The sequence below is a fragment of the Bos grunniens genome, chromosome 12 (assembly GCF_055505025.1).
Source record: "Bos grunniens cultivar Pamir isolate PY7600 chromosome 12, Bosgru_T2T1.0, whole genome shotgun sequence".
In the NCBI taxonomy this organism is placed as follows: domain Eukaryota; kingdom Metazoa; phylum Chordata; class Mammalia; order Artiodactyla; family Bovidae; genus Bos; species Bos grunniens.
The window spans coordinates 30,018,880-30,042,704 of NC_141176.1; the positions used below are offsets into that span (position 1 = coordinate 30,018,880).

The 23,825-nt window shown below is 39.4% G+C and overlaps 1 protein-coding gene across 2 annotated transcripts; it reads left to right on the forward strand.

Annotated features, from left to right (window-relative positions):
* HSPH1 (heat shock protein family H (Hsp110) member 1) lies at positions 1–23,579 on the forward strand. Of its 2 annotated transcripts, XM_086329522.1 has the most exons (18): positions 1–536; positions 2,919–2,976; positions 5,183–5,323; positions 6,058–6,180; positions 8,652–8,751; positions 9,834–9,967; positions 10,395–10,639; positions 11,169–11,397; positions 11,774–11,880; positions 12,127–12,260; positions 14,083–14,291; positions 15,957–16,088; positions 18,452–18,589; positions 19,852–19,977; positions 20,977–21,084; positions 21,185–21,304; positions 21,530–21,691; positions 22,672–23,579. In XM_086329522.1, exons 1-18 carry the CDS (start codon positions 430–432, stop codon positions 22,876–22,878), a joined length of 2,580 nt encoding a protein of 859 aa, XP_086185648.1. In that variant the 5' UTR covers positions 1–429; the 3' UTR covers positions 22,879–23,579. The 2 variants fall into 2 exon arrangements, with proteins under 2 accessions (XP_086185648.1, XP_086185649.1); XM_086329523.1 differs by lacking the exon at positions 15,957–16,088.
* The last annotated feature ends 246 nt before the right edge of the window (positions 23,580–23,825 follow it).

Consider the following 23,825-nt stretch of genomic DNA (forward strand, 5'->3'; position numbering starts at 1 on the left):
GAGAAGAAGGAAGCGGAAGTAGCACGTGGAGGGGCCGGTGGAGGCGCCGGTGAGTAAATGCCGCAGATTCTGGAAAGTTCCGATCAGTGAGATACATAAGGCTGAGGCTCTGGGACCTCCCCTTCTGGGTCGGTAGTTCAGCGGCGCGCCGGTGAGCGAGCGGCGGAATATCCGGGCCGGCAGCCCGAGCTGCGGAGCGACTCGCGGACACCGAGCGCCGCCTTCTCCTGTGGCTACTGCTCTGCGAACCACCACTGTCCCCGGGAAGCCGGAGGCGCCAGACCGGCAGACTGTCCGTGTGTCCGTCCGTTCGCGTGACAGGAGCGGACCCCACGGGAGCCGAGCGCGGCCGGGGCAGGAAGCGGCGGCCAGGAGGACGCAGACCCAGACTCATACAGAGCCGAGGAGGAGGCGGACCGAGAGCCGGCCATGTCGGTGGTGGGGCTGGACGTGGGCTCGCAGAGCTGCTACATCGCGGTGGCCCGGGCAGGGGGCATCGAGACCATCGCCAACGAGTTCAGCGACCGATGCACCCCGTAAGTGGGAGCCTGATAGGGGGGGCAGCCGGCGGGGGCTGGGGGTCCCGGGGAACCCAGGCTTGTGGTTGGCCGCGGAACGCCGGCGGCAAACGGAGCGCGGTGTTGGGAGCGGTGCTCCCCTCAGTGGCGATCGGGATGCGGGCTGCCTGGTCGCCGGGTAGGGGAGGGCGCCTGCAGCCGCATATCGGAGACGGGGTGTCTGGGATTCGCGGGGGCCAAGGGAAGCCCGAGGATCGAGTCTCCCCGGGGTGGTCACTTCGGGCGGGCTTCCTCCTGGGAGCCGGTCGGGGGCCAAGCCGGAGACTTGGCTCCCTTTTCTTGGCGAGAAGTCTCTGCCAGCTCTTTCCGCGGCCGCCCCCGTTTCCCCACCCGGCTTCTCGGAGCTGGCTGAGCCGCCCCCAGCTCGTCCCCCTCTTTCCTAGCCTGTCTTTGCGCACCGCAGAGCTGGGGCTGCCGAGCCTTTTCTTCCGCATTGTGAATCTCGAAATGAGCTGGAAGCTTCCAGAGCCTGTGTGCTGCTGCTTGTGCTGTGAGCCAGTGGATTGTTGTTAGCGACCACAGACTGACTGCTCTGATAGATGAGTGTATCTTCTTACGCTCGGATCATTAGTGAAAGATGTAAATGATCTTTTTGCTCGTTTTATGAAAGCCATTATAGAGGAATCGTGTTCTAGTTTTTTTTTTTTTTTAAATTTTGCACAGCTTAAATAAGAGAAAATAAAAATTGCACACTTGTGCACTAGAACTGGATGTTGTCACTGAATTAAACGGTATATTCTACAGCGGCATGGGGTGGGCAAAGGGTAACGTTTTAAAAAGCAACTTTTTTTGGAGAGGGTCTTAATTTTTGAATATAATGTATAAGGAATGAAGCATTGAGCCCAGAGGTGAAATGACTGGGCTTCTATCAATATTTGAGTGCAGATGAACATTTATAAAAGTGAATGGAAATGAGAAAATACCCAGAGACAGTGTCAGTACCAATAGGAAGACTTATTCCTTAAGCATCTCATGCATCAACCTTTTTATAAATCTACAGTCTTCTTTAGCTGTGCCAACGTCTCTGATTGGAGTATATAGTAAGGAAAAAGAATCTCAGGTTTTCATGCCTAGGGGCAGTTTATATCTTTGTTCTCTTTCGTCCAATAAAAGGAAGCAAAGCTATTGCAGGAAAAAATTTGTATTTGTGGTTATAGAGATCACTGTGAAACTAAAGATGACAGATGTGTCTCTCAAAAAATACAAGCGGAGGGCAGTATTGGAGTTTAATATTTTATGTAATAGATGTTTGACTCAACTGCATTGGCTACTATTAATTTGTTTGGTGAAATTAATTTTATTCTCCCCTTGGAAAATGAGTAAATTAGTCGGCCAACTGTATATTTGCTTTGAATTGGGAGTGACTGTTTTCAGAAGGTATCTTAAAGGTCCAGCCTTTGCCCCAACAGTTCTCTGGCTTTTCGGAGGCTATTCAGCACCTGCTCAGATGATTTAGGTCTGAAATGTCTCTATTATAGCAAATTTGAATTTGATTCGGCTTGGTATTTAATGCCCTCAATGTATTCCCACTTTGCTCCTATGGCAGTTACTCTTTTTCCGCCTTCTAATCTGAAACCTAATTCACTTCCATCCTTCTGACAAGACTCTTGTGCTTGTCTCTGCTCTGTGCTGCCATTCTGTTCCCACTGCTCTGAAGGCTATTTCACAGTTACAAGTCACTTCATCTCTTAAAAGCTGACTTAAAATGTCACTGATTATTCAGTCATTTTGCTCAGCATTTGTACTTGGTTCTGTTGTGGTACTTGCTCTGCATCATTTTTACTTGACTTGCTCAAGTAGAGTTTTCTGTATAGGACCCTCTTTTGTGCTTTTAAATTCCGGAAGCATAATTGAGGCCCACTTGTTTCTCGTTATATAAAAATTTTCTGAAGAGTCAAATGGCTTATTAGAACAGCAGTAGGTAGGATAGTGATGTTTAGATTTCTATGAAGTTGATAACTGCCATATTTTTGTCAGTGGTGTCTAGGACCAAGTTAATAATAGACTGTAACTGTTCAAATCATTTTCAGAGTAAATGTCCACTTCCTAACCATTGGGGCCTGGAGAATTATGCTGGTACTTGTGCTCTTGGAAAATGTCCTCTGAGCCTTGAGCAGTCTGGAGTGGGAGCTGGGGTTGGAGTAGTGGGAGTATGACTGCCACTGATAGGATCTCAGAGTAGCAGTTAAGTTGGGCCCTCATAGAGGAGCTGACCAAAGCTTTAGACTCCAAACTTGTGCTGAATTGTGTCCCCCTTGCCTAAAAATGGAAATATATAGAATTTTCCTCGTGTCAGTTAAGAAACATTTGTGAAACATGGGCTTTTTTCATCTTTTCTAGATCAGTCATATCATTTGGATCAAAAAACAGAACAATTGGAGTTGCAGCCAAAAATCAGGTATGTTCAAGAGGATTCTGATCATTTTTAGAAGTAGACATTTTAAAAATAAAACCTCAGAAACATACAAGAATATGAAATACCTGAGCCTATCTGTTTTTGAGTTTGTGGACTATAATGCAAGTAATTCTCATGAGCCCTTGCATGTATGTTCAGTCGCTCAGTCATGTCCTACTCTTTGCAACCCCATCAACTGTAGCCGGTCAGGCTTCTGTGTCTATGGAATTTTCCAAGCAAGAATACTGGAGTGGGTTGCCGTTTCCTACTCCACTTATGAACCCTTACATCCTTATTTTCCTTTTCTCTTCCTTTTGTTTTATTGAATAAGATATACTTTAACTCTGTAATTCTCCAACCTTAGTTTTTAATGTGTATCCTATTTTCTAAGACATTTGATTTTTTAAAATGAGGTACATGAAATTCTTTCATGTGAAGTTTCTCATGATACTCATTTAAGAGTTAAAGATTCCTTTTATAGAAGGAACTTCTAAGAAGTTCTGTTGTTTAAGAGCATTTTCAAGTTAGTAATTAAGGAGAACTTGTTGTCTAGGCCTGTGGTATCCTATAGAGTAGCCATTAAATATGGTTCTTGAGCACTTGAGATGTGCCTAAAATCTGGGTTAAAATGCAGAGTATGAAATATATGCAATTTTGAAGGCTTAAAATGAAATAAAAAAGAAAAGCATTTCATCAGTTTTCTACAATGAGTACATGTTGAAATGACAGTATTTTAGATATATTAGGCTAAATAAGTTATTGGAATTAATTTTACTTATTAAGAGGACTTGACAATTTACCTATGTGACTCCCATTTAGGGCTCACATTATAACGAATTTTTGGGGTTAGGGAGAAAAAATAAATATGAAAATCTAAGAAGGGGACTGAAAGCAGTCCTATATATGTAAGCATACCAGAGTAAACATGCTCTGTATACCTTAAACCTACACAAGGTTATACATCAGATTTACATAATTAAAAAAAGGTTGAAAAATTCTTTTAAATACAAAAAATAGTATTGCTACAAAGGAAACAAAACTCTATATAAACGCTGGAATTCTGTGTCACGGCTGGTTGGAAGAGAGGAATGAAAGAAAAGACAGAGCCGGGAAGAGAAATGGGCATGCCACTCAGAGTGACCTACTCAGAAGGGAGAGACTGGTGAGGTAGCAGCCTCCCTGGCTGGCTATAGAGAAGACTCACATCCCAGACCTGAGAGCCACTGCATTGTTAAACAAGGAGAATCCACTGAGGCTTCGATCTAGCCTGTAGGGTACTAGACATCTGTCATCTCAGTTCCAGAATCTCCATTGTTTGAAATATTCCATATTATTTGAAAGCTTGTGTTGCCAAGCTGTATTTTTCCCCTTTATAAGAAGTAGATCAGAGACAGAAGTAAACAGTGAACTGTTTTGCTGTTCGCAAACTAGTCACTTTAGAAGTCTTAGTTTTTCATCTTTTATTGTAATTATTTTTGTGCTTTAAATAAGATTCCCACTGCTGACATCTTTGAGTGAAGTATGCTATCAAGTGTGACTTTTGTATATCCAGAGCCTAACCATAAAAAATACCTACAGTTAGTTGAAAGCATTTCCTCATATGGAAACTGAATTATCCTTACCTTTTCAGAGTCCAGAGTGCTCAGCCTTACACCGTGGAACCACTGTCTGTCCTTACCTTTTCTGCTTTTTGGTATAGATTATTCATATTCCATGCTGTTGATAGGAAAAGTAGCAATCCATACATTTTGTGGCTCAGAATAACTTATCCTGGCCACTTAGCGACTTAATAGACTATAACAGTTAACTCCTTTTTAGAAAAATGTGATTGGACTCTAGGGCTTTCTGATTACCCTTTTTCAGTTATTCGTTAGGTATAAAACAAGTTCAGTGGGAGAAAAGGAATGAAATAAAGTGATACATAAAGTTCTTGGGGCTTGTTCAGAGTTTTAGTTGATAGTTTCATTACCTTTGAGTTCATCTTGCAGATTTGGAAGCCTGTGTGTGTATTCCTCTCACTGCTTCCCTCCTGGCATTTCTGTAGGAAAAGGAGAGAAAATAAAGTGTATTCATTGGTGGAGAAATTCAGGGCTCTTGGGCAAGTTACTTATATCCTGGTGATTTGAGTTGAACAAGTGACTTGCTTTTTAATTGCTATAGCTAGTGATAGATGTTGAAATTAGAATTTAATTTTTTTTTTCTTTTCCAGCAAATCACTCATGCAAACAATACAGTGTCTAATTTTAAGAGGTTTCATGGCCGAGCATTCAATGACCCCTTCATTCAAAAGGAGAAGGAAAACTTAAGTTATGATCTGGTTCCAATGAAAAATGGTGGAGTTGGAATAAAGGTAATTTAATTGAACAACATTAGATTCCTTACTAAGAAACTGTTCAGTTCATCTACAGAGAAAAGTGCTTAATTCTTAGTAAGTATTTAACTCGGTTTCTCTAATTGGACAAGGTGGTCTTTTATTTTTTATCTGGTTTTTCTTAAACTATGGGTCTATGTTTAAATCATCCTTGAAGAATTAACTCGGATGGTATATACTGCTATAAAACTTAGTTTGTGTTTCTTATAACATCTTGGCAATTAGAAAAATGTAGAATTTCTGGTGTCTAAAGAAATCTAAATTGTGTTGTCGTATCAAAAGCAGTCTGTTCACTGTAGCTCGTTCACAGTTGTTGGGAGAGCTCTAGTGTAATACAAGCAGAAACCTTTTTTTAAACTACAGAGGCATTCCTGTCTTATGATCTACACAAAATCATATTTGTCTCCGTGATTCATCTCTTCGGTGAGATTGGAACTCCACTGCTGTCTAGAGTGCTTGGTCTAGTACTTTGGGTAGGGGAAAACGTGCCCAGCTTTGTTTCTCCTCTTCATCTCTGGGCAAGAATATTTCTTTTTTCCTTCTGCTTTGCTTTCCTATCCACTTTCTCTTTCTTTTTCCCTTTCCTCCTTTTAAACAGCCAAAACAATAAAGGTTTTCTGGAAGAGAATATGTAATGATGTTTGGACATTAATATTAGTAGCATGTAGCTTTGAGGACTGCAGTAATGAGAGCATTTTCTTTCCTCAACACAGGTGATGTACATGGATGAAGAACATCTGTTCAGTGTGGAGCAGATCACAGCCATGCTGTTGACTAAGTTAAAAGAAACTGCTGAAAACAACCTCAAGAAGCCAGTAACAGATTGTGTTATTTCAGTAAGTAGAATTCAGCAAGGCAATGTGTTGTATTTTAATTTGCCTTCTTCGTGTTACTTTTTAGTATTAAATGTGTGAAAGCTGTTGTACTACCAGAGATCAGAATTCTGCTGCACTATATCACTGCAGTGTTGAGCAGCATTGCAGAGTAGGTTTGAATGCTATCTTTAGCCAGAAGTTGCAAAGTTTTTTGTGTGGTGGTGCATATCAAAATCTCCTGTTGGGCTTTTTGAAAATATAGACTGGCTGATCAAGTTGGAGGATGCTGAAGTTAGTCACCGAATTGAGAGACAATTGTATACATCCATGAGAGATTTCACCCACACATGGGAACCAGTGAGTTCTTGGTGAGCAGTAGTTTTACCTAGGGACTCCCCTGGCGGTCAGCGGTTGGGATTTCACCTTCCAGCACAGAGGGTGCAGGTTCTGTGAGCTAACATCCTACATGCCTAAAGGCCAGAAAGCCGAAACCTAAAACAGAAGCAGTATTGTAACAGATTGAGTAAAGACTTTAAAAATGGTCTACATCACTCAAAAAAGATTTCATGCCTTAAATGTTTTTGAACTGCTAGCAGAATTTTATCAAGTCTTCCAGTATATACTTCACAAATGGTGATATGCCTGATGGTCCCTAAAGATGTCCAATAAATGGAAAAATTATGGGGTAATGTACTCTGAAAAGAGAACTTAACATTTGACCTGAGTCAGTAACTTACTTATTCTTCTGGGTTAGAATTTTCATGTGGTGAAAATCAGAAGTTTATTATGGTAAAGATTAAATGACTTTAAGGTTCTTATATCCTTAAATTACTAGGATTCTAAATTTGTATTCTCTAGTATGGTAGCTAGTGGCCACACATGGCTTCTGAGCACTTGAGAAGGAGCTAGTCAAAACTGAGATGTGCTGTATGCATAAAATACACACCAGGTTTTAAAGAGTTAATATAAAATAAAGAATATGAAATATTTTGGATACATTGGGTTAAATAGAATATTTTATTAAAATAAAAAATAAAAATGATCCACATAAAAAATATCTTTAAAAAGAAAATGTAACCAACCAGTAGTGACAGAACCCAGGTTTTTAGCATTGGTAAACTCAATACTTCAATGGACAGTTGATAATTAAGTTATTCAGGAGGATTTACAGTGGACAGGAACCCTCTTTTATTGGCAGGGTGACCTGCCCAGACCCATCAGGAGCCTTTATGGTCATGCACCTTGGGATATGAGAGAATCCTGAGATAAGAGAGGCAGAAAGGCTGAAGTTTCTCTTGTAGGATAGAAAGTGTTTTACTAAAGGAATATCTTGGAGAAATGCTGTTAGAGAGGGGCTTCCCAGGTGGTGCTAGTGGTAAAGAACCCACCAGCTAATGCAGGATACGTGGGTTCAATCCCTCGATCAGGAAGATCCCTTGGAGGAGGGCATGGCAACCCACTCCAGTATTCTTGCCTGGAGAACCCCATGGACAGAGGAGCCTGACGGGCTTCAGTCCACAGTGTCACACAGAGTCAGACATGACTGAAGTGACTTAGCACAAAGTTATAGTTTTGAGTCAGTGGTCCTTCCTCCTCCCCCACTTCCCTTTAAATAACCTCATATGGAAAACTGCAGAAAGTAGGGTTCTGATTGGAAAGGTGAGCAGAGACCTTTGCTCTTGGCACTCTTTCCGAAGCATTTATAGATACCTAGGGATAAAATGTGGAAGCTCCTGTACCAAGTTTTTTCTTAGGTACTTTCCAGTTAAGTGATAATGTGAATGTATTATTAGATGCTCTTCTGGAAGAATGTGCTAGTTAAAATGGTGTCCTAGAAAGTGATCAAAAGGGTTCATCTAGGTAGAAGACAGCACCGTTAGAAACTATCCCTTGAGCTGCTTTTTGTTCTTCCTCTTAAAAAAATCAATAGGCTTTGACAAAAAAAGTTGCATTTTTGTAACCTTAATTCAGGTCTGCTGAATTAAAAGGTACCCCATCTACTAATGCTTAAATCCAACGAATAGCAAATCAAAGGGCAGTGGCTAGAATTAACTTTGTATTATCTTTAAATTTCTGTAGTCTTTATAGTGTAATTACATTTAATGATGACTTAGCAGAATAATTTCCAAATGTCAGTAGAAATACGACCACTTTAGAAGTAGTATTTCTTCCACTTAAATGTAAAACTTTGTTAGATTTAAAGAATTGGTAATATATCTTATGAATATCTTGATTAGTTTTTATTTCAGGTTAAAATTTATAATTTATAATAAACCTGATACTTAAAATTTTAGGGCAATCTTCTCAAAAGTAGTTACTGTTTCTTAAAGTTAAAGAACTCGCCAGAAACTTAAAGTCCTTCTTCTCTTTCATGACATGGCTAGGCACCTGTTTAGCTGGACTATTGTGAATTGATCGCTGGTGGTTGTAAGGGATTTGTATGTATTTTGGTTTTCTAGGTAAGTTAAAGTTTTTTCCGTTCTTGTTTGCAGGTCCCTTCTTTCTTCACAGATGCTGAGAGGCGATCTGTCTTAGATGCTGCGCAGATTGTTGGCTTAAACTGCTTAAGACTCATGAATGACATGACAGCTGGTAAGAAAAAAACTGTTTTTGTATAAAAGTTAACATACTGTTGAAACTAAAGTTAAGACACACGTGGTCCTGTTATCAAACACTTCCATGTAGAAATACCACCTATTAAAAAGCAGATTTGAAAGCAAAAGTTCTAGTCTTTCAGATGCTTGTTTTAATCAGAAGTTGGAACTTTGTCAAATGGATGAATCTGTTTTCATTAGGAAACACTTGTGTATATATATTTTTAATCTTTTGAATTAGTTGTGTTGGGTTTAGTGTTTTTATTTCCTTACATTGGTTTTATAGTTGAGAAACAAGTTTTCCCACAACCTTATTATGGAGTTTTAGAACTACCTCAACTATTGATTTAGTGAAAAACTTTTTTTCCCCTCATATGTTTCCCAATTGTTGGTAGTTGGGAGTCGGTCGTTTCTCTTATGTCAGATGTTGATTTAAGCCGTGCCGTTTGCTGGGCACTTTGCTAGGAATGAGTCGATGGGGAGCAAAGTGTTCATTAGCGCCGGTGTCAGTTAATTGTGATTAAGGATGGACTCAAAGTCAGTTACACCCTAGTGTATTCAAGCAAAGCAAATAAGACTTTGTTTAGCATATTTTTAATCGATATTTTAAGGATTCTTAAAGTATTGATAAAGATGTGTTCTTGAATATCCACAGTGGTTTCAAAATTCATAAAAAGCAAACCATAGACTGTTTAAGGTAGATCAGTTATTTGCCTTGAATCCAGTTGGTAGGAACTGTAGTTGGTATAGTTATACATTAAATTCTTAAATTTTTTTGGATAAGCAGTCTCCTAGCAGGTTGTGGTTCAAATGTAAGTATTGTGTAACGAGTCTGATATTGTCTGTGTGTGGTTTCTTGTGGTTTACATGCCATTGTTTTTGTATTACACATGTCTTCTCTGTCACATCTCTTCATGTATTTAAAAGGGATGAAGTATGAAGTCAGATATAAAAGAAATGTGTTCACCTTGAACTGGTCGAAATATAGTCAGGTTCCCTGCATGTGTAATTATATCAGTAACTATGAAATTACTGAAAGAATGTGAACCAAAGTATTGAAACATACTAATTTCCTTTTAGTTGCTTTGAATTATGGAATTTATAAGCAGGATCTCCCAAGCCTGGATGAGAAACCTCGAATAGTGGTTTTTGTTGATATGGGGCATTCAGCTTTTCAAGTCTCTGCCTGTGCCTTTAACAAGGGAAAATTGAAGGTAAGGTCATAAATTGGAACTAAGTGACCCAGATAGTAATGTGTGACAATTGTTGTTACTTTAAGCTACTGAGCTTCTTGGGTAATGAAGAGTTTGGGATAAAGCTATTAACAGAGAATTGTTCCTAAGGTTGATCTCCATAAAGACAATGCAGTTGTCTTAGCACGCTCTTAATTTTTCTTGCTTAGGAAAGAAAAACTTTCTAAGATTATCTTCTATGTAATCATTAGAATTAAAAATATCATAGAGATGTAGCATTTCATTTGGATTTTATAGTGACATACATCCTAATTGACTTGGGTTTCATGTTGTAGTTTAAATAGAAATTTTGAGCCTATTAGTCTTTGATTGAGCTAGCAACATTTAAATTTTTGGTTACAAATATGATTGAAAATAACCAGATTATTTGTTGTTTTAACTAAATTAGGTACTGGGAACAGCTTTTGATCCTTTCTTAGGAGGAAAAAACTTTGATGCAAAGTTAGTGGAACATTTTTGTGCAGAATTTAAAACTAAGTACAAGTTGGATGCAAAATCCAAAATTCGAGCACTCCTTCGTCTGTATCAGGAGTGTGAAAAATTGAAAAAGCTGATGAGCTCTAACAGCACAGACCTACCACTGAACATCGAGTGCTTCATGAATGACAAAGACGTTTCTGGAAAGATGAACAGGTGTGTCTCAAATTCTGACAAATTAAAAAGAAGGAACTTCTTGCTGAAACTCTAGTCCGGGTGTCAGTTCTAACTGAGGTCTTCTGAGCCTTGGCCCACATTTCAAGATTGTACTACCGGAAGGACTGTCAGCATCATTAGAACTAGAATTGCTTCTGCAAAGAGGGTTTTTAAGAAGATCTGTGCTAAGTGTTCTCATAGTGAAGTCTTTTTAGTATTATTTCTGGGCCAAAAATGTCTTGTAATGAAAATGGGATCACATAAAACATTAAGGACTAAAAATGGAAATCTTAAAAGTGATTTCTTCTGTAGTTACTCATTTTCTTTTCATTCTCCCTCCTGCATCTGGATTTTGTGTATTTTTAGGGAAAAAAGTTATTAATTATGGTATGGCTAAACCTGGCCCATGTGGAATTCAGGGTGTCTGAGAAGAAAAAAGTTTGTTGGGTTGATAAGAATTATTTAAAAAGTAGGACGGGATATTGGCCTTAAGATCAGTTTTCTTAACGTTTTCCTCTTAACTGCTAAGGGCACAATTTGAAGAGCTCTGTGCTGACTTACTGCAGAAGATAGAAGTTCCCCTTTATTTGTTGATGGAACAAACTCAGCTCAAAGTAGAGGATGTGAGTGCTGTCGAGATAGTTGGAGGCACTACACGAATTCCAGCCGTGAAAGAAAAAATCGCCAAATTCTTTGGAAAAGATGTCAGCACAACGCTCAATGCAGATGAAGCAGTGGCCAGAGGGTGTGCGCTGCAGGTACCATCTTCGCATCTTCTCTGGGAGTCATTCCTCAAACCACTTCTGCTTGATCTCATCCTGGCAGAGTCCCGTGCCCAGTTAGACACCACCAGGGAGTTACTTTTCAATAAATCAATAAGGCTGTGGGGACACAAGGGTCTTCCAGTGTTGGATGGTTTGTTGTGTTATTTCTCTTTTATCTAGTGAATGCCCCTGTTATTTATCTTTAGATCTAGTGTTTGGATGATACTTTATGAATAAGACATATATATATACACTGTGAGCAGTTTTGAATTTGAACCTACCCATCCTATTTGAATTGATCTTTATGTTAGAAGCTGAGTGAAATTTTTCATGTGCTCATGATAATCTCTCTTTCTTTTTCTTTTTTAAGTGTGCAATCCTTTCCCCAGCATTTAAAGTTAGAGAATTTTCTGTCACTGATGCAGTTCCTTTCCCAATATCTCTGGTCTGGAGCCACGATTCAGAAGATGCTGAAGGGTAAGTAGGAGAAAATAATGTTCAGATACTTGGTTTTAATATATATTAAAAAAATGAACGTATGACATTGACGGTAGAGTGTTTGATTAACTGAGATCTTTTAGCAATCAAACTTACCAAACTACTTCTCTCACTTTGGGTTATACCTGGGTAGATGGGGTTGATACAGCTTTTGGTTGTGTTCTGTTGGTGTAGCACGGTGAGCTGGAACCCTGGAAGTCCTGAGTACCTTTGCTTTGCTCCTAGTGTCCATGAAGTGTTCAGTAGAAACCACGCTGCTCCTTTCTCCAAAGTTCTCACGTTCTTAAGAAGTGGGCCTTTTGAGCTGGAAGCTTTCTATTCTGATCCTCAAGGAGTTCCATATCCAGAAGCAAAAATAGGTAAGCAATTAATTGTATTTATGCTTTTGAAGATTTAGTGTACCGACTTAAACACTCTGCTCTCAGCAGTGTTGAGTGGAATGCAGTGAAAACGTGAAGTGGAACATAACTGAAAATGTGAGGACGGTTTCAATTTGGAATAATGAAGATGGGGAAGTCTCTTCTTTTATTCATGACTAAACTGGCCTAAAGAGATGAAATGACTTGTGTGTGTGTGGACACTTGAGTATTTTTCCTTTTCTGATACAGTCTGTACTTGAAGATTATCACCTACTTTTAGTATTAACCTTTCCTCTGAGTGAAATGTTACTTGCAGAACATTACTTCAGTTTAAAACCTGGCTTGGAAACCGTTGAAACTATCTCCGAAAGCTACCTTTGTATTGTAATCTTTTTTTTTAATACATTTTTTGGGTACATTTTTCTTTGAGAAGTTTGACACTGTCCATCTATTTTGGCCCAAAGTGACACTGAAAATCTGTGAGAGACCTACAGGCATCTTCTTGTATCTCTTTTCCCAAGTAAAATGCTAGTATTGCTAGGGCCTGTTGGGACTCGCCTTTGCCCAGCACCGTTTCATAGTGAAATTGTTGGAAGGAGTCTGACCTGGCCAGTTGTGTTTTCTTTCTTAATCCTTAAAACTGAAAATGTTCTGACACAGGAGGGTTTTATATTTTAAAATAATTTTTTCTTGTATTTGTTGATAGAGAGTTTAATCATTGAATATAGACTAGACTAAAATTTTGACAGGCTGAATTATAGTCCTCATTCAACGGAGGATAAAATCTAAGCTCTTTAGCCATTTTGTCACCAAAACTGAAAAGCCTGCACAGACTTACAGAGCCATCTTACATATCTCTCCTGTGAGTCGTCTTGAGTACCCTCTGGTTAATGCTGTTTCTTTAACTGGATCTTACGACAGTTACTTCCTGAACTAGTGATTTGATAATTAATGAAGGTCTATTCCAACCTATTTCACTGACCTAGTAAATAAATCTAACTTTCTGTGTGTTTATGTAAACAGGACTTTAAATACAAGACTATTAAATCCCATGTAGCGGTTTGCACATAATAGGTTCAAAACACTTCGTTTTTTTCAGCGGTATTTGTTGTAACAATACTGTTGGTAGAGGTGATAACTAACACGTAGCACTTGGTTCCGTAGTAAGTGCTCACCATAAACCCTTATGAACTCAAAGAAGCATAGATGAAGTAACTTACAGCCATCACAGGGCCAAGATTCAAGCCCAGGAAGTCTGGGTCAGAGTCACCACTCTTGATTTCTACTCGGTCATGCTCTGGAACTGCTCTGTAGTGCATCATAATTTTAGGCTTTGGTAACAGGTTTTATCTCACCTCTCCTATTTGAAACAGAAGAAAATGTTTAGATCAGTCAGAAAACAGTATACCCTACCCTGAAGTTCCTACAGAATCAGAATGAGGCAAGCGCTTGATACCATTTGCCGTGTACTTGGGATTTTCATGTTGAGGTTGTGCTCCCCTGTAAAGTGGGGTAGGGAGAGGTGAGGATGGCTGGTCTGTGTCTCACACAGTGTCTGTGTCAGAAGTGTTAAATAGAAAGTCGTGAGAGTGCCCTTGCCTTGGAAGGTTTCATGGCATTTTAAGACTAATCCCAAGTATTATAAGTATACTGTACTTATGAGTCTATTTTAAAAGGTTATATTTCTGGTATACACTAAAGGACTTAAGTCTAACTCAGTTGGTAGAGAAAATGGAATTTTGGAATCGCAGTCTTTCTTAGCATTTGTCTGCGTGATAGATTTAGATTTGGTTCTGAAATTGTCGATTTCTTTTTGCTGAAGGCCGCTTCATTGTTCAGAATGTTTCAGCACAGAAGGATGGAGAAAAATCTCGAGTGAAAGTCAAAGTACGAGTCAATACCCACGGCATTTTCACCATCTCTACAGCGTCTATGGTGGAGAAGATCCCAGCCGAGGAGAACGAAGTGTCTTCTCTTGAAGCCGACATGGACTGTCAGAATCAGAGGCCACCAGAAAACCCAGATGCCGAGGTAAGTTTGTAGGTAAGCCTTTGAGATTGAATATATAGTTGACTTAATTCTAAGCCTGAAGAGATGGGTAGGAAAAGATTAAAGTGTATTTTTCTTCATGATAATTAAAATTTTCATTAATGATGACAGTAGCGATTACTAGATGATGGTAATGTACAGCCTGGAGTTTGGTGGACTGTGATTAAATTCTGTGTAGCTTTATTTGAACCAGCATGTGACAATTGGATTCAGAGTGGGCAAAGTTTCTTGGAATTATATTTTTTAAGACCTAGGCCACATATTGAGAAGTCAAATGCTGATTGATGATGATTAAGAAATAGAAGACTAAAGAACTGTTCATTGAAATATATAGCAGATATTAAAACTTTTTTTGTTTGGTTTGTTTTTTAGTCATATGGCAAAAATCAGTTTTGGTATTTTCTAACTTGATTGTAGTTACATGGTTTTCTGGGTTGTGAGAGGAAGGAAGTGCAGTATCCGACTAGAGTTTAGAAAGTTGTTAATTCTTCATGATGTTAACTGGACTTCTATTAGCCTAAGTGCTAGTTTTGCATGGTCAACCAAAGAATTCTAAGAAACTTTAAAATAGATGAGCTCTTACAGTTTACTTCTAGACAGTAACCAGAAATAGCTTAAATGAAGAGGTAAGGTAGGCGGTTACAGTGTTTTAGTTCCTATGAGCAAGTGTGACATCCCTGTGGTCAGAGAACTGTTAACCACTGTGACCATTCCTAGAACATTTAAGGAACAGGAGCATCTGAGCCTTAGCTTTGTTCTCATCAGGAGAAACTTCAGTGTAATGAATTAAATGACCAGTGCCACACACCAGTGCTTTCTCATCTGGCTACAGACACCATTATTCTAATGCCTGTTGTATCCAATCTCTTAGTACCTTTTAGATGTATATACACCAGCAATGCCTTGCTTCTGGTACTTCAGTGTCTGCCTTAGGATCTTGAGACTCTGGAAGAAAATTAATGAGATCTGGAAGAAAATTAATGAGAGACTTCAGTCATTAAAGTTAGAATGCTTTAGGCTTCTCCCTAAGATGGGATAAGATCATAACAAGCTCTGATTCACTGGGGGATTGAGGCATCCACTAACATGTAGCATTTGTTCTTTTCCTGGGATTTTTTTGAGGTGTAGACTGTTGGGTCACGGAAAGAGAGTGGAGACAGAGAGGGTCTTCCGTCTCTAAACTGGAGTGATGAGCTCCCAGATGATGGATTGTTGGCTATTTTATATAACTCCTCAGTCCACTGACAGGCGGATATGTTGAGATGTGTGATGGCCGCTGGTGAAGTTAGGTTTTGGGAGCTTATTTTTGGGAGAGGCCTGGAGTAAACCTATTTGCTTTTGAGAATTAATGTCTCTGCAGTGCTAGAGGGGAGCTTCTTGAAGGAGAGATGTTGTCATCACATCAGTCAGAATGCCTACTACTTGTGTTATTTAACTACTAACTGTTATCATTCAAAGAATTTCTTACAGGTTTACAATATCTAAGAAGTTTTCAAATACTTGTTCGTTATGCTTTATTCAGTATCTTTTCCCCCCACCTGTTAAGACTTCGGAAATTGCGTGTACTGTCTTTGGTGCCCTGTAACCTTTCAGTTTATACAAGTACACCTGCTTTCTACATCCTTTGTGCCTGGGCTTTCATTTCAGAAAAATATCCAGCAAGACAACAATGAAGCTGGAACACAGCCCCAGGTACAAACTGATGGTCATCAAACCTCACAGTCTCCCCCTTCACCTGAACTTACCTCAGAAGAAAACAAAATCCCAGATGCTGACAAAGTGAGTGACTCTTCTAGTTCATTCCATTAGACAATGTTGCAACCTGTGATCGTTAATGATATCATTCAATCTGCAGTTCCAAGAGCAAGCACCAAGTTACCTTATTCTATGTAGGATTTTTTCTCTCCTGTTAATTTTCTGTGTTTTTCAACTGAAACCAGTGAGAGGTACTCCAGCTGAACTCTTCTACTTTTTGGACCTGAAAGCTTCTCTTGAGTAACTGCCACTCCAGGCACCCAGGGGCGGATGCGCAGCTTTTGCTGTCTTGTCTAGTGCTGCAGGTGCCTGCAGTGCCAGCGTCCGAAAGAGACACGTGTCAGTGCTGCTGATGGGTTTTCACTCGAAGTCATCCGATGATAAATACATGGGCTATAGGAGTCTAGTACAACTTTTTTCTCCTCTTAAATTGCCTGTCAAATTTATATAAACTAATTACAACGATCTGGTAATAAGTTTCCATTGTTATTCCAGATCTGTGCTTTGCAGAACTTCGTTCTTTGTGCAGGTTGCATGTAAATTAGTCTTTCATTAGAAGTTTGGTTTTCTCTCATTCTGAGGATAGAATTCTTTACCTTCAAATGAATTACCGAATGGTCCATTGCAGTCCAAATACATGTTACTCTTAGTAAAAGTATCTGGTTTTAAGCTCCCATGCCCTGACTGATCCCCTCGGGGGTCCTGATTCTGATTTCTCAGAGAAGCTGCCGCCTCCTCTTGAAGAGTTGGGTGTGGATGGTCCGGCAGCGATGGCTCCTTAACTTCAGTGTTCATCCCCTTCACCTAGTGCTGAGCACTGACTGGCTCCTGCCAGTGGGCTCCATACCTGTTAGAACACGACCCTGGGTGGCGTCTCCTGTTCCTAGCTATACGTGGGACCACTAGTGCCAAGCCCGTTGGGGCGTTACCACACACCCCCTTGGAGTGTCCCTTGTCCATGCCATGTCGGATCCGTTTTGTGATACGTTGGTTTTGTCAGCAGTTGGTTTAATGTTGTACTGTGAGTCTTATCCCAACTTAACCTCCATACCTGTGGCTGTCATCCATTTGATTCTCAGTATCTGTTGCACGCCTGTGTTTCTGCCAGGTGTAGGTGTCACTTCTCTTTCTTGGGTTTCGTGACCCCAGAGCATGCACAGTATACTGTGGGGGTGGTGGGGGAGTTCTCGTGCTCACTGGAGGGGAGAAGACAGGGATGCGGCAGGCTGGCTGACAGGATCCTCCTCGTGACCCAGCTCTGAGCACTTCACAGACAAGTGATCTCTCAGGAACTCAGAAACAGAAGCCTGGAAAACACATCTGAAAAACAGTCTCTGTCCTTGTGATTGTCAAGCCATTGAGCCTCTTTCAAGTCCCAGTTTCTTTTATAGAGGGTCTGAAATTTTAGCATCCTTCATGACTCCCCCACGCTACCTAGTGTCAGTTCCTGTCGTGCCTCGTGGGCTCGTCCGTTGCTGTTTTACCATCGCAGCCAGTCAGGGTGCGTGTTACATGCCCCTTGGTTTCTCCTCATCTGGTCTACAGCTGAGTTCGCTAAAGTTGTGCTGTTTGTCATTTGTGTCTAGAAGAACCTGCAGAAATGAAAATGCTAAGAACATCTTGGAAAATTAAAGGCCATAGGAGATACTTACTTCTTTAGCCCTGTATTTACGTATTTTGGAAAAACTTAACAGTAAACATAGTGTTTGCTACATCATTCCATTTACTGTTCTAAGACTGTAAAAACTTTTCTTTGACCTTGCAGAGTTGCTTATGAGATGTGGTACAACTCAAAGGCAGATAGTAGAAATAAGGAGATGGATGTATACACACACATATATGTGTGTGTGTATAATATCCAAATTCAGGGAATTTTAAAAGGCACTCATCAGTGTACTGATAATTGTAGCTGGAATATAGGGATTCAAATATATATTACAGGAATAGAGTTGATCCTGACATGCTTAGCAGCTGGTCAGAGTCTTATCTGTGGTTACTATTAGATTATAGACTATAATTTAAAGAAGTGGTAATTTAATAGTATTTTTGACTTTGCCAAGTTGCAAACATCGCTTAAAGGGATTAGAAAGTTAAGGACCTGTGAAGAAAAGCTTTAGCCAGAGAGATTAAATTTGAGATGAAAAATGTTCTGGTGAATTCCTGAAGGGGGAAGTATGGCAGGTATAAGTGTGATTGCAGCCCTGATTTAAAATGGATGGGTGGGTAGGAGGTAGGTGATTTTACACATTCTTGCAGCTTTATGATTTTAGGGATTTCACTTTTGCCTGAGTCCTCAGTAAGTATGATAGGGATATTTCTGTTATTCAAGAACTATTTAAGAATTTTTCTTTTCTTTTCTTTTCTTTTTTTTAACCCCTCTTCCCAAGGCTAATGAGAAGAAAGTTGACCAACCTCCAGAAGCTAAAAAACCCAAAATAAAGGTGGTGAATGTTGAGTTGCCTATTGAAGCCAACTTGGTCTGGCAGTTAGGGAAAGACCTTCTGAACATGTATATTGAAACAGAGGTAATTACCTCACTTAAATATTTTTATTTTGGAATATATTTATTTGTTTGGCCCTGTTAGGTAAATGGCTATAATTCTTTTATACAACTTTTAGGGGCAGAATGAAACCAAAAACTAATGGTTTTTAGTTAAATATTTTTAGCAAGTTTTTTTTCCCCCTAATATTTTTGCAACTTTATTAAAGAAATCTATATCATAGATCATTCTGCTTGGTGTAAAATTGATTGCCCAGGTTCTTGTGAAGCAATTGAGTGCTGATATCTTCTAGCACAGAGCACAATACCATTGGTAGGTCAGGCCACACTAAATATTTCTGTTAAAATACATTGTACTTCTCTGTAGTTTGGATAGGTGAAATGATTGAAACTCTGTTTTCCTTTACTGAGATGGGACTATTGTGTTTAGAAATTTAATAATAAACCCCTGTTTCCGTTTGATAAATAATATGTTTGTGCATGCTAAGTACCTTCAGTCCTGTCTTGAGTCTTTGCGACCCCATGGACTGTAGCCCGCCCGGCTCCTCTGTCCGTGGAGTTCTCCAGGAGAGAAGAGTGGGTTGCCGTTTCCTCCTCCAGGGGATCTTCCCGACCAAGGGATTGAACCTGCATTCCTTGTGTCTCCTACATTGGCAGGCGGGCTCTTTACCATTAGCACCAGTAATGTGGTGGCAAAATTGTGTGGCCGTTACACATTGGTCAGTATTAATCCCAGTAGGAAACAACCATGTAACTACATAAAACAAACAAAATTGTATAAAAACAGTAGATAATTTTTGTTCCCTTAATGTTAATCTGAATTGTGAAAGTTACATAATGTATTGCGTTCAGTTGTGTCCAACTCTTTGTGGCCCCATGGGCTGTAGCCTGCCAGGTTTCTCTGTCCATGAGATTTCCCAAGAATACTGGAGTGGGTTGCCACTTCCTGGTCCAGGGGATCATCCCAACCCAGGGATCGAACCTGCATCGCTTGCATCTCCTGCATTGGCAGGTGGATTCTTTACCACTAGTGCCACCTGGGAAGCCCTCTAAAATTTATTATATAATGTTAAAAACAAAAAAACCCTCATTCTGTGTATTTAGAAGATGAAGAACTTCATAGGAATTGTTGGAAGAATCTTATGAGATATAAATTAGAACTATTAATACTGATTTTTGGTTGAGGGGGTGTATAATTGTTGACTTTATTAATTCCAGAATCTAAATAGTTAAAATTCAGTTGCATTTAGCAGAAGATGGGAATTAACCTTTTCTGTTTCTGGACAGGGTAAGATGATAATGCAGGATAAATTGGAAAAGGAGAGAAACGACGCTAAGAATGCGGTGGAGGAGTATGTGTACGAGTTCAGGGACAAGCTGTGTGGACCATACGAAAAGTTTATATGCGAACAGGTGTGTTTAGGGCTGTGTTTATTCAGATAATTTCACTTTGAAGTGCTTAATACCAAATTTGACATTTAAAATCTCTACTAGATTGTGTAACTTGAGCTTTTTGAAAACAGATAACTTGAAATCATATAAACAGAGTCATGGAAAGAGAGAGAGGCTAACTAGCAGTGTGCAGTTTTATACTGGATTATCCTAGTGACTTTACTCTCTACCATTGAAGAAAGAACTTGTCAGCACTTTTATTCATAGTCTGCAGCATCACAGTTATTGGGGAGGTAGAAGCATAAATAGGAGAAAATCCTTATTTTCAAAGACCTCAGAGCCTTGGTTGCTCTGTCATTGCTTTATCCATAAGACTTTTCATCCAGTCATTCCAGAGTTTGTCAGGGACCATAAATCCCAGAGCAGAAGCATGTCTGTGGAAGATGGGCCTTGGAGAAAAATTGGGCTAGTTATAGAAATCCAGAGTGGATTTGTATAACTTTACTCAACCTACAGCTAGAGTATAACCACATACTTTCTGAGTTCGTTAGGAATGGCAGTTGTGTGCAGTGGTTGAACTAGCAACTTGGCTTGGTTCCCTTTCAGTATTTGGTGATTGTGGAAGTGAGTAGGAAGTTACTAATCAAAACCTAATTGTTTCGGAGAATAGGAAGAAAATTGCTCTTCTACGACGACATTTTAGTCAAATTGTGCAAAGTTGAACTTCTAAAATTTATTTTAAGTCCATAAGAGCAGTTTACCACAGATTTTCAAACATCCTTAGGTGCAGAGAGACTAGCCTAAGCCTAGCCCCCTCCTCTGTGTAAAACACTGTCTGGAGCAAGCTGTGGCATGTTTTTGCACCTTGATGTTTTTCAGTGAAGAGAATCCAGGTAATCAGGTTTGCCATCTGGAAATCAGATGAGCTTGATACTGAATACTTCTGAGGATGACTGTTCTGTCACGAAAGCTTTTAAAGTAACGTAGGCACTAATACTGATTTTCATGTTCTGTATGTAGGATCATCAGAAGTTTCTGAGGCTGCTCACAGAGACTGAGAACTGGCTCTATGAAGAAGGGGAGGACCAGGCTAAGCAGGCGTATGTTGACAAGCTGGAAGAATTAATGGTAGGCGCTTCTCTCCTCTGGAAAGTGGTACTTGTGTTTCAGACTGTAGACTTCTAAAATATAATTACTGCGAATATTAATTTATCACATTTGGTTTTAGAAAATCGGCACTCCAATTAAAGTTCGGTTTCAAGAAGCTGAAGAAAGGCCGAAAATATTTGAAGAACTAGGACAGAGGCTGCAGCACTATGCCAAGATAGCAGCTGACTTTAGAAATAATGTAAGTCTCTGTACCCAGTGAGGACATGAACCCTGGATTTACAAGCTGCTGCTTAAGTGGAGGAGTCTTCATTGTGAACAAATGGTCTTAAGTCAGAAATTAGGTTTTGGTGTGTGAGACGAGGAGTTATTGATAGATTTGAACTTCATGGAAAATTGGGTCCAGTTAGATGTTAGTTACTGTTAAATACTTGATTCTACAGAATGGCCATGTTTTTCTATTTAGGATGAGAAATACAACCATATTGATGAGTCTGAAATGAAAAAGGTTGAGAAGTCTGTTAATGAAGTGATGGAGTGGATGAATAATGTCATGATTGCTCAGGCTAAAAAGAGTCTTGATCAAGATCCTGTTGTATGTGCTCAGGAAATTAGAGCAAAAATAAAGGTGAGTGTCACTGTCTAGTGTTTACTGCTGTGGTTTCTTAGGGATTCTGGTTGCAATGATTTGAACCTTAAAAATAGCCATTTTTTCTAAATCTTTTTACCTCATCCCAAGATCAGATTTCTTAATGGTTCGTTATTGATATTACAAAATGTGGGAAGGCCTTGTAAGTTTCATCCAATTTCTATTTCTTCATTTAGTTCAACAAATACATTTGTTGAGCTTCTACCATGTGCCCAGCTGTTGTTCTAGGAGTTAAACTGTCAGTGTACAAGGAAAGTCCCTACTCCTGTGGAGGTCACCTGCTGATAAATAAGTATGGAAGGGTATCAGACTGTGTTAAATGCCAAGGGGAAAAAATAGTCAAAAGGGACTAGGAAACTTGATGATGGGGGGAGTCCCAGGTTGGTATTTTATCAGGGAACGTCTTGCTGAGTTCATGAGGCTTGAAGGAAGTTGGTAAGAAAACCAAGGAAGGCGCTCTGTCTGGAAGAATACTCGAACACAAAGATGGTTAACATGAGCCTTTGAGGTCATGGGCTATAAGCTTGAATTCCAGCTCTTTGCTCACTACTTTTTCTGTTCCTAAGGTTAAGTTACTTAACGTCTCCTCTGTAGGAGATGATGCTAAGTCACTTCAGTCGTGTCCGACTCTGTGCAACCCCATAGACGGCAGCCCAGCAGGCTCCCCCGTCCCTGGGATTCTCCAGGCAAGAACATTGATACCTTTTAATAATTGCTATGAGGAGTAAATGGGTTAATAATAAACTGAATAGTTAGCAAGTCCCTGACACATTGTAGATGAATATTTACATATCTAGATCAGGCTTCAAGCTATAGTTTTAGGCAAATGTACTGAGCAGGTAGAAGTCTTTGAGATATGTATGATTGGAGTTGGTTGAAAAATACTGGTTTAAGTATGTAGGAAAGTAATTGAAAACATTGGAGTTAGCCTGATTATTAGTTTTGTTTTCCTTTCTTAGGAGTTGAATAATAATTGTGAACCTGTTGTAACACAACCCAAACCAAAAATCGAATCGCCCAAACTGGAAAGAACTCCAAATGGCCCGAGTACTGATAAAAAGGAGGAGGACTTAGACGGCAAAAACAATTTCAGTGCTGAACCTCCACATCAGAATGGAGAATGTTACCCTAACGAGAAGAGTTCCATTAATATGGACTTGGACTAGATGACATGAAACTAATTTCGTCCTTCAATTAATAAAATATTTTTGCCATAGTATGTGATTCTACATGACATACTGAGACTATTTATATTTTCTTTTTTAAGGATGTTTGGAAATTTTGTGTATTATATGGAAAAAGAAGAAGCTTAAGTCTGTAGTCTTTATGATCCTAAAAGGGAAAATTGCCTTGGTAACTTTCAGATTCCTGTGGAATTGTGAATTCATACTAAGCTTCTGTGCAGTATTACCATTTGCATCACTGAGGATGAAATTGACTTTTGTCTTTGGAGAAAATAAAGTGTACTGCTTGTTCAAGAGGGCTGTGATTAAACTCTTTAAGCATTTGTTCCTGCCAAGGTAGTTTTCTTGCATTTTGCTCTCCATTGCAGCATGTGTGTGGGTGTGGATGTTTATAAACAAGACTAAGTCTGATTTCATAAGGGCTTTCTAAAATTTAATTCTGTCCAATAGAATATGACTTTTGCTTTGGTATTAATTATATTAAAAATCCATTGACTAAAAGCAAAAGCTAGTGAAATGTGTTCGCAGCATGCAGAACAAAACCTTTACAGTCTCTCTCGTTGTACAGTGCGTTGTCATGTGGAGGTGCGCCGTGGAAGAAACATTGATTCTGTTTGTAACTGATATTGTGAAGCCTCTTATGAGCTTTAAAATAAAGTTCATCTTACGGTGTCATTTCTAAACAGTTTTGTCACTAATTTAAAAATGGGATGGGGGCAGCATGATACAAACTGAAAACCCAACTTCTTTGCTGTTTCCTACATATGCTATTTCTTTTGTAAATAAGAATGATCCCCACCCTGATCAAAAAGTAGCATATATTGATTACAAAAACTATAGAGTTAAATATAACTCATCTGCCACCCAGAAAAACAAACTCATATGGTTGTTCTTCCAGCCTTTCTCTCCTGAAACTGGTGTGTGTCTTT

What these genes read in the sequence shown, in the direction of transcription:
- HSPH1 (XM_086329522.1), top strand. Translation starts at nt 430, where the DNA reads ATGTCGGTGGTGGGGCTGGACGTGGGCTCGCAGAGCTGCTACATCGCG. An exon ending in ATGGTGGAGTTGGAATAAAG is followed by an intron (nt 5,324 to 6,057) that starts GTAATTTAATTG and finishes TCCTCAACACAG; the next exon opens with GTGATGTACATGGATGAAGA. An exon ending in CAGAAAACCCAGATGCCGAG is followed by an intron (nt 14,292 to 15,956) that starts GTAAGTTTGTAG and finishes CTTTCATTTCAG; the next exon opens with AAAAATATCCAGCAAGACAA.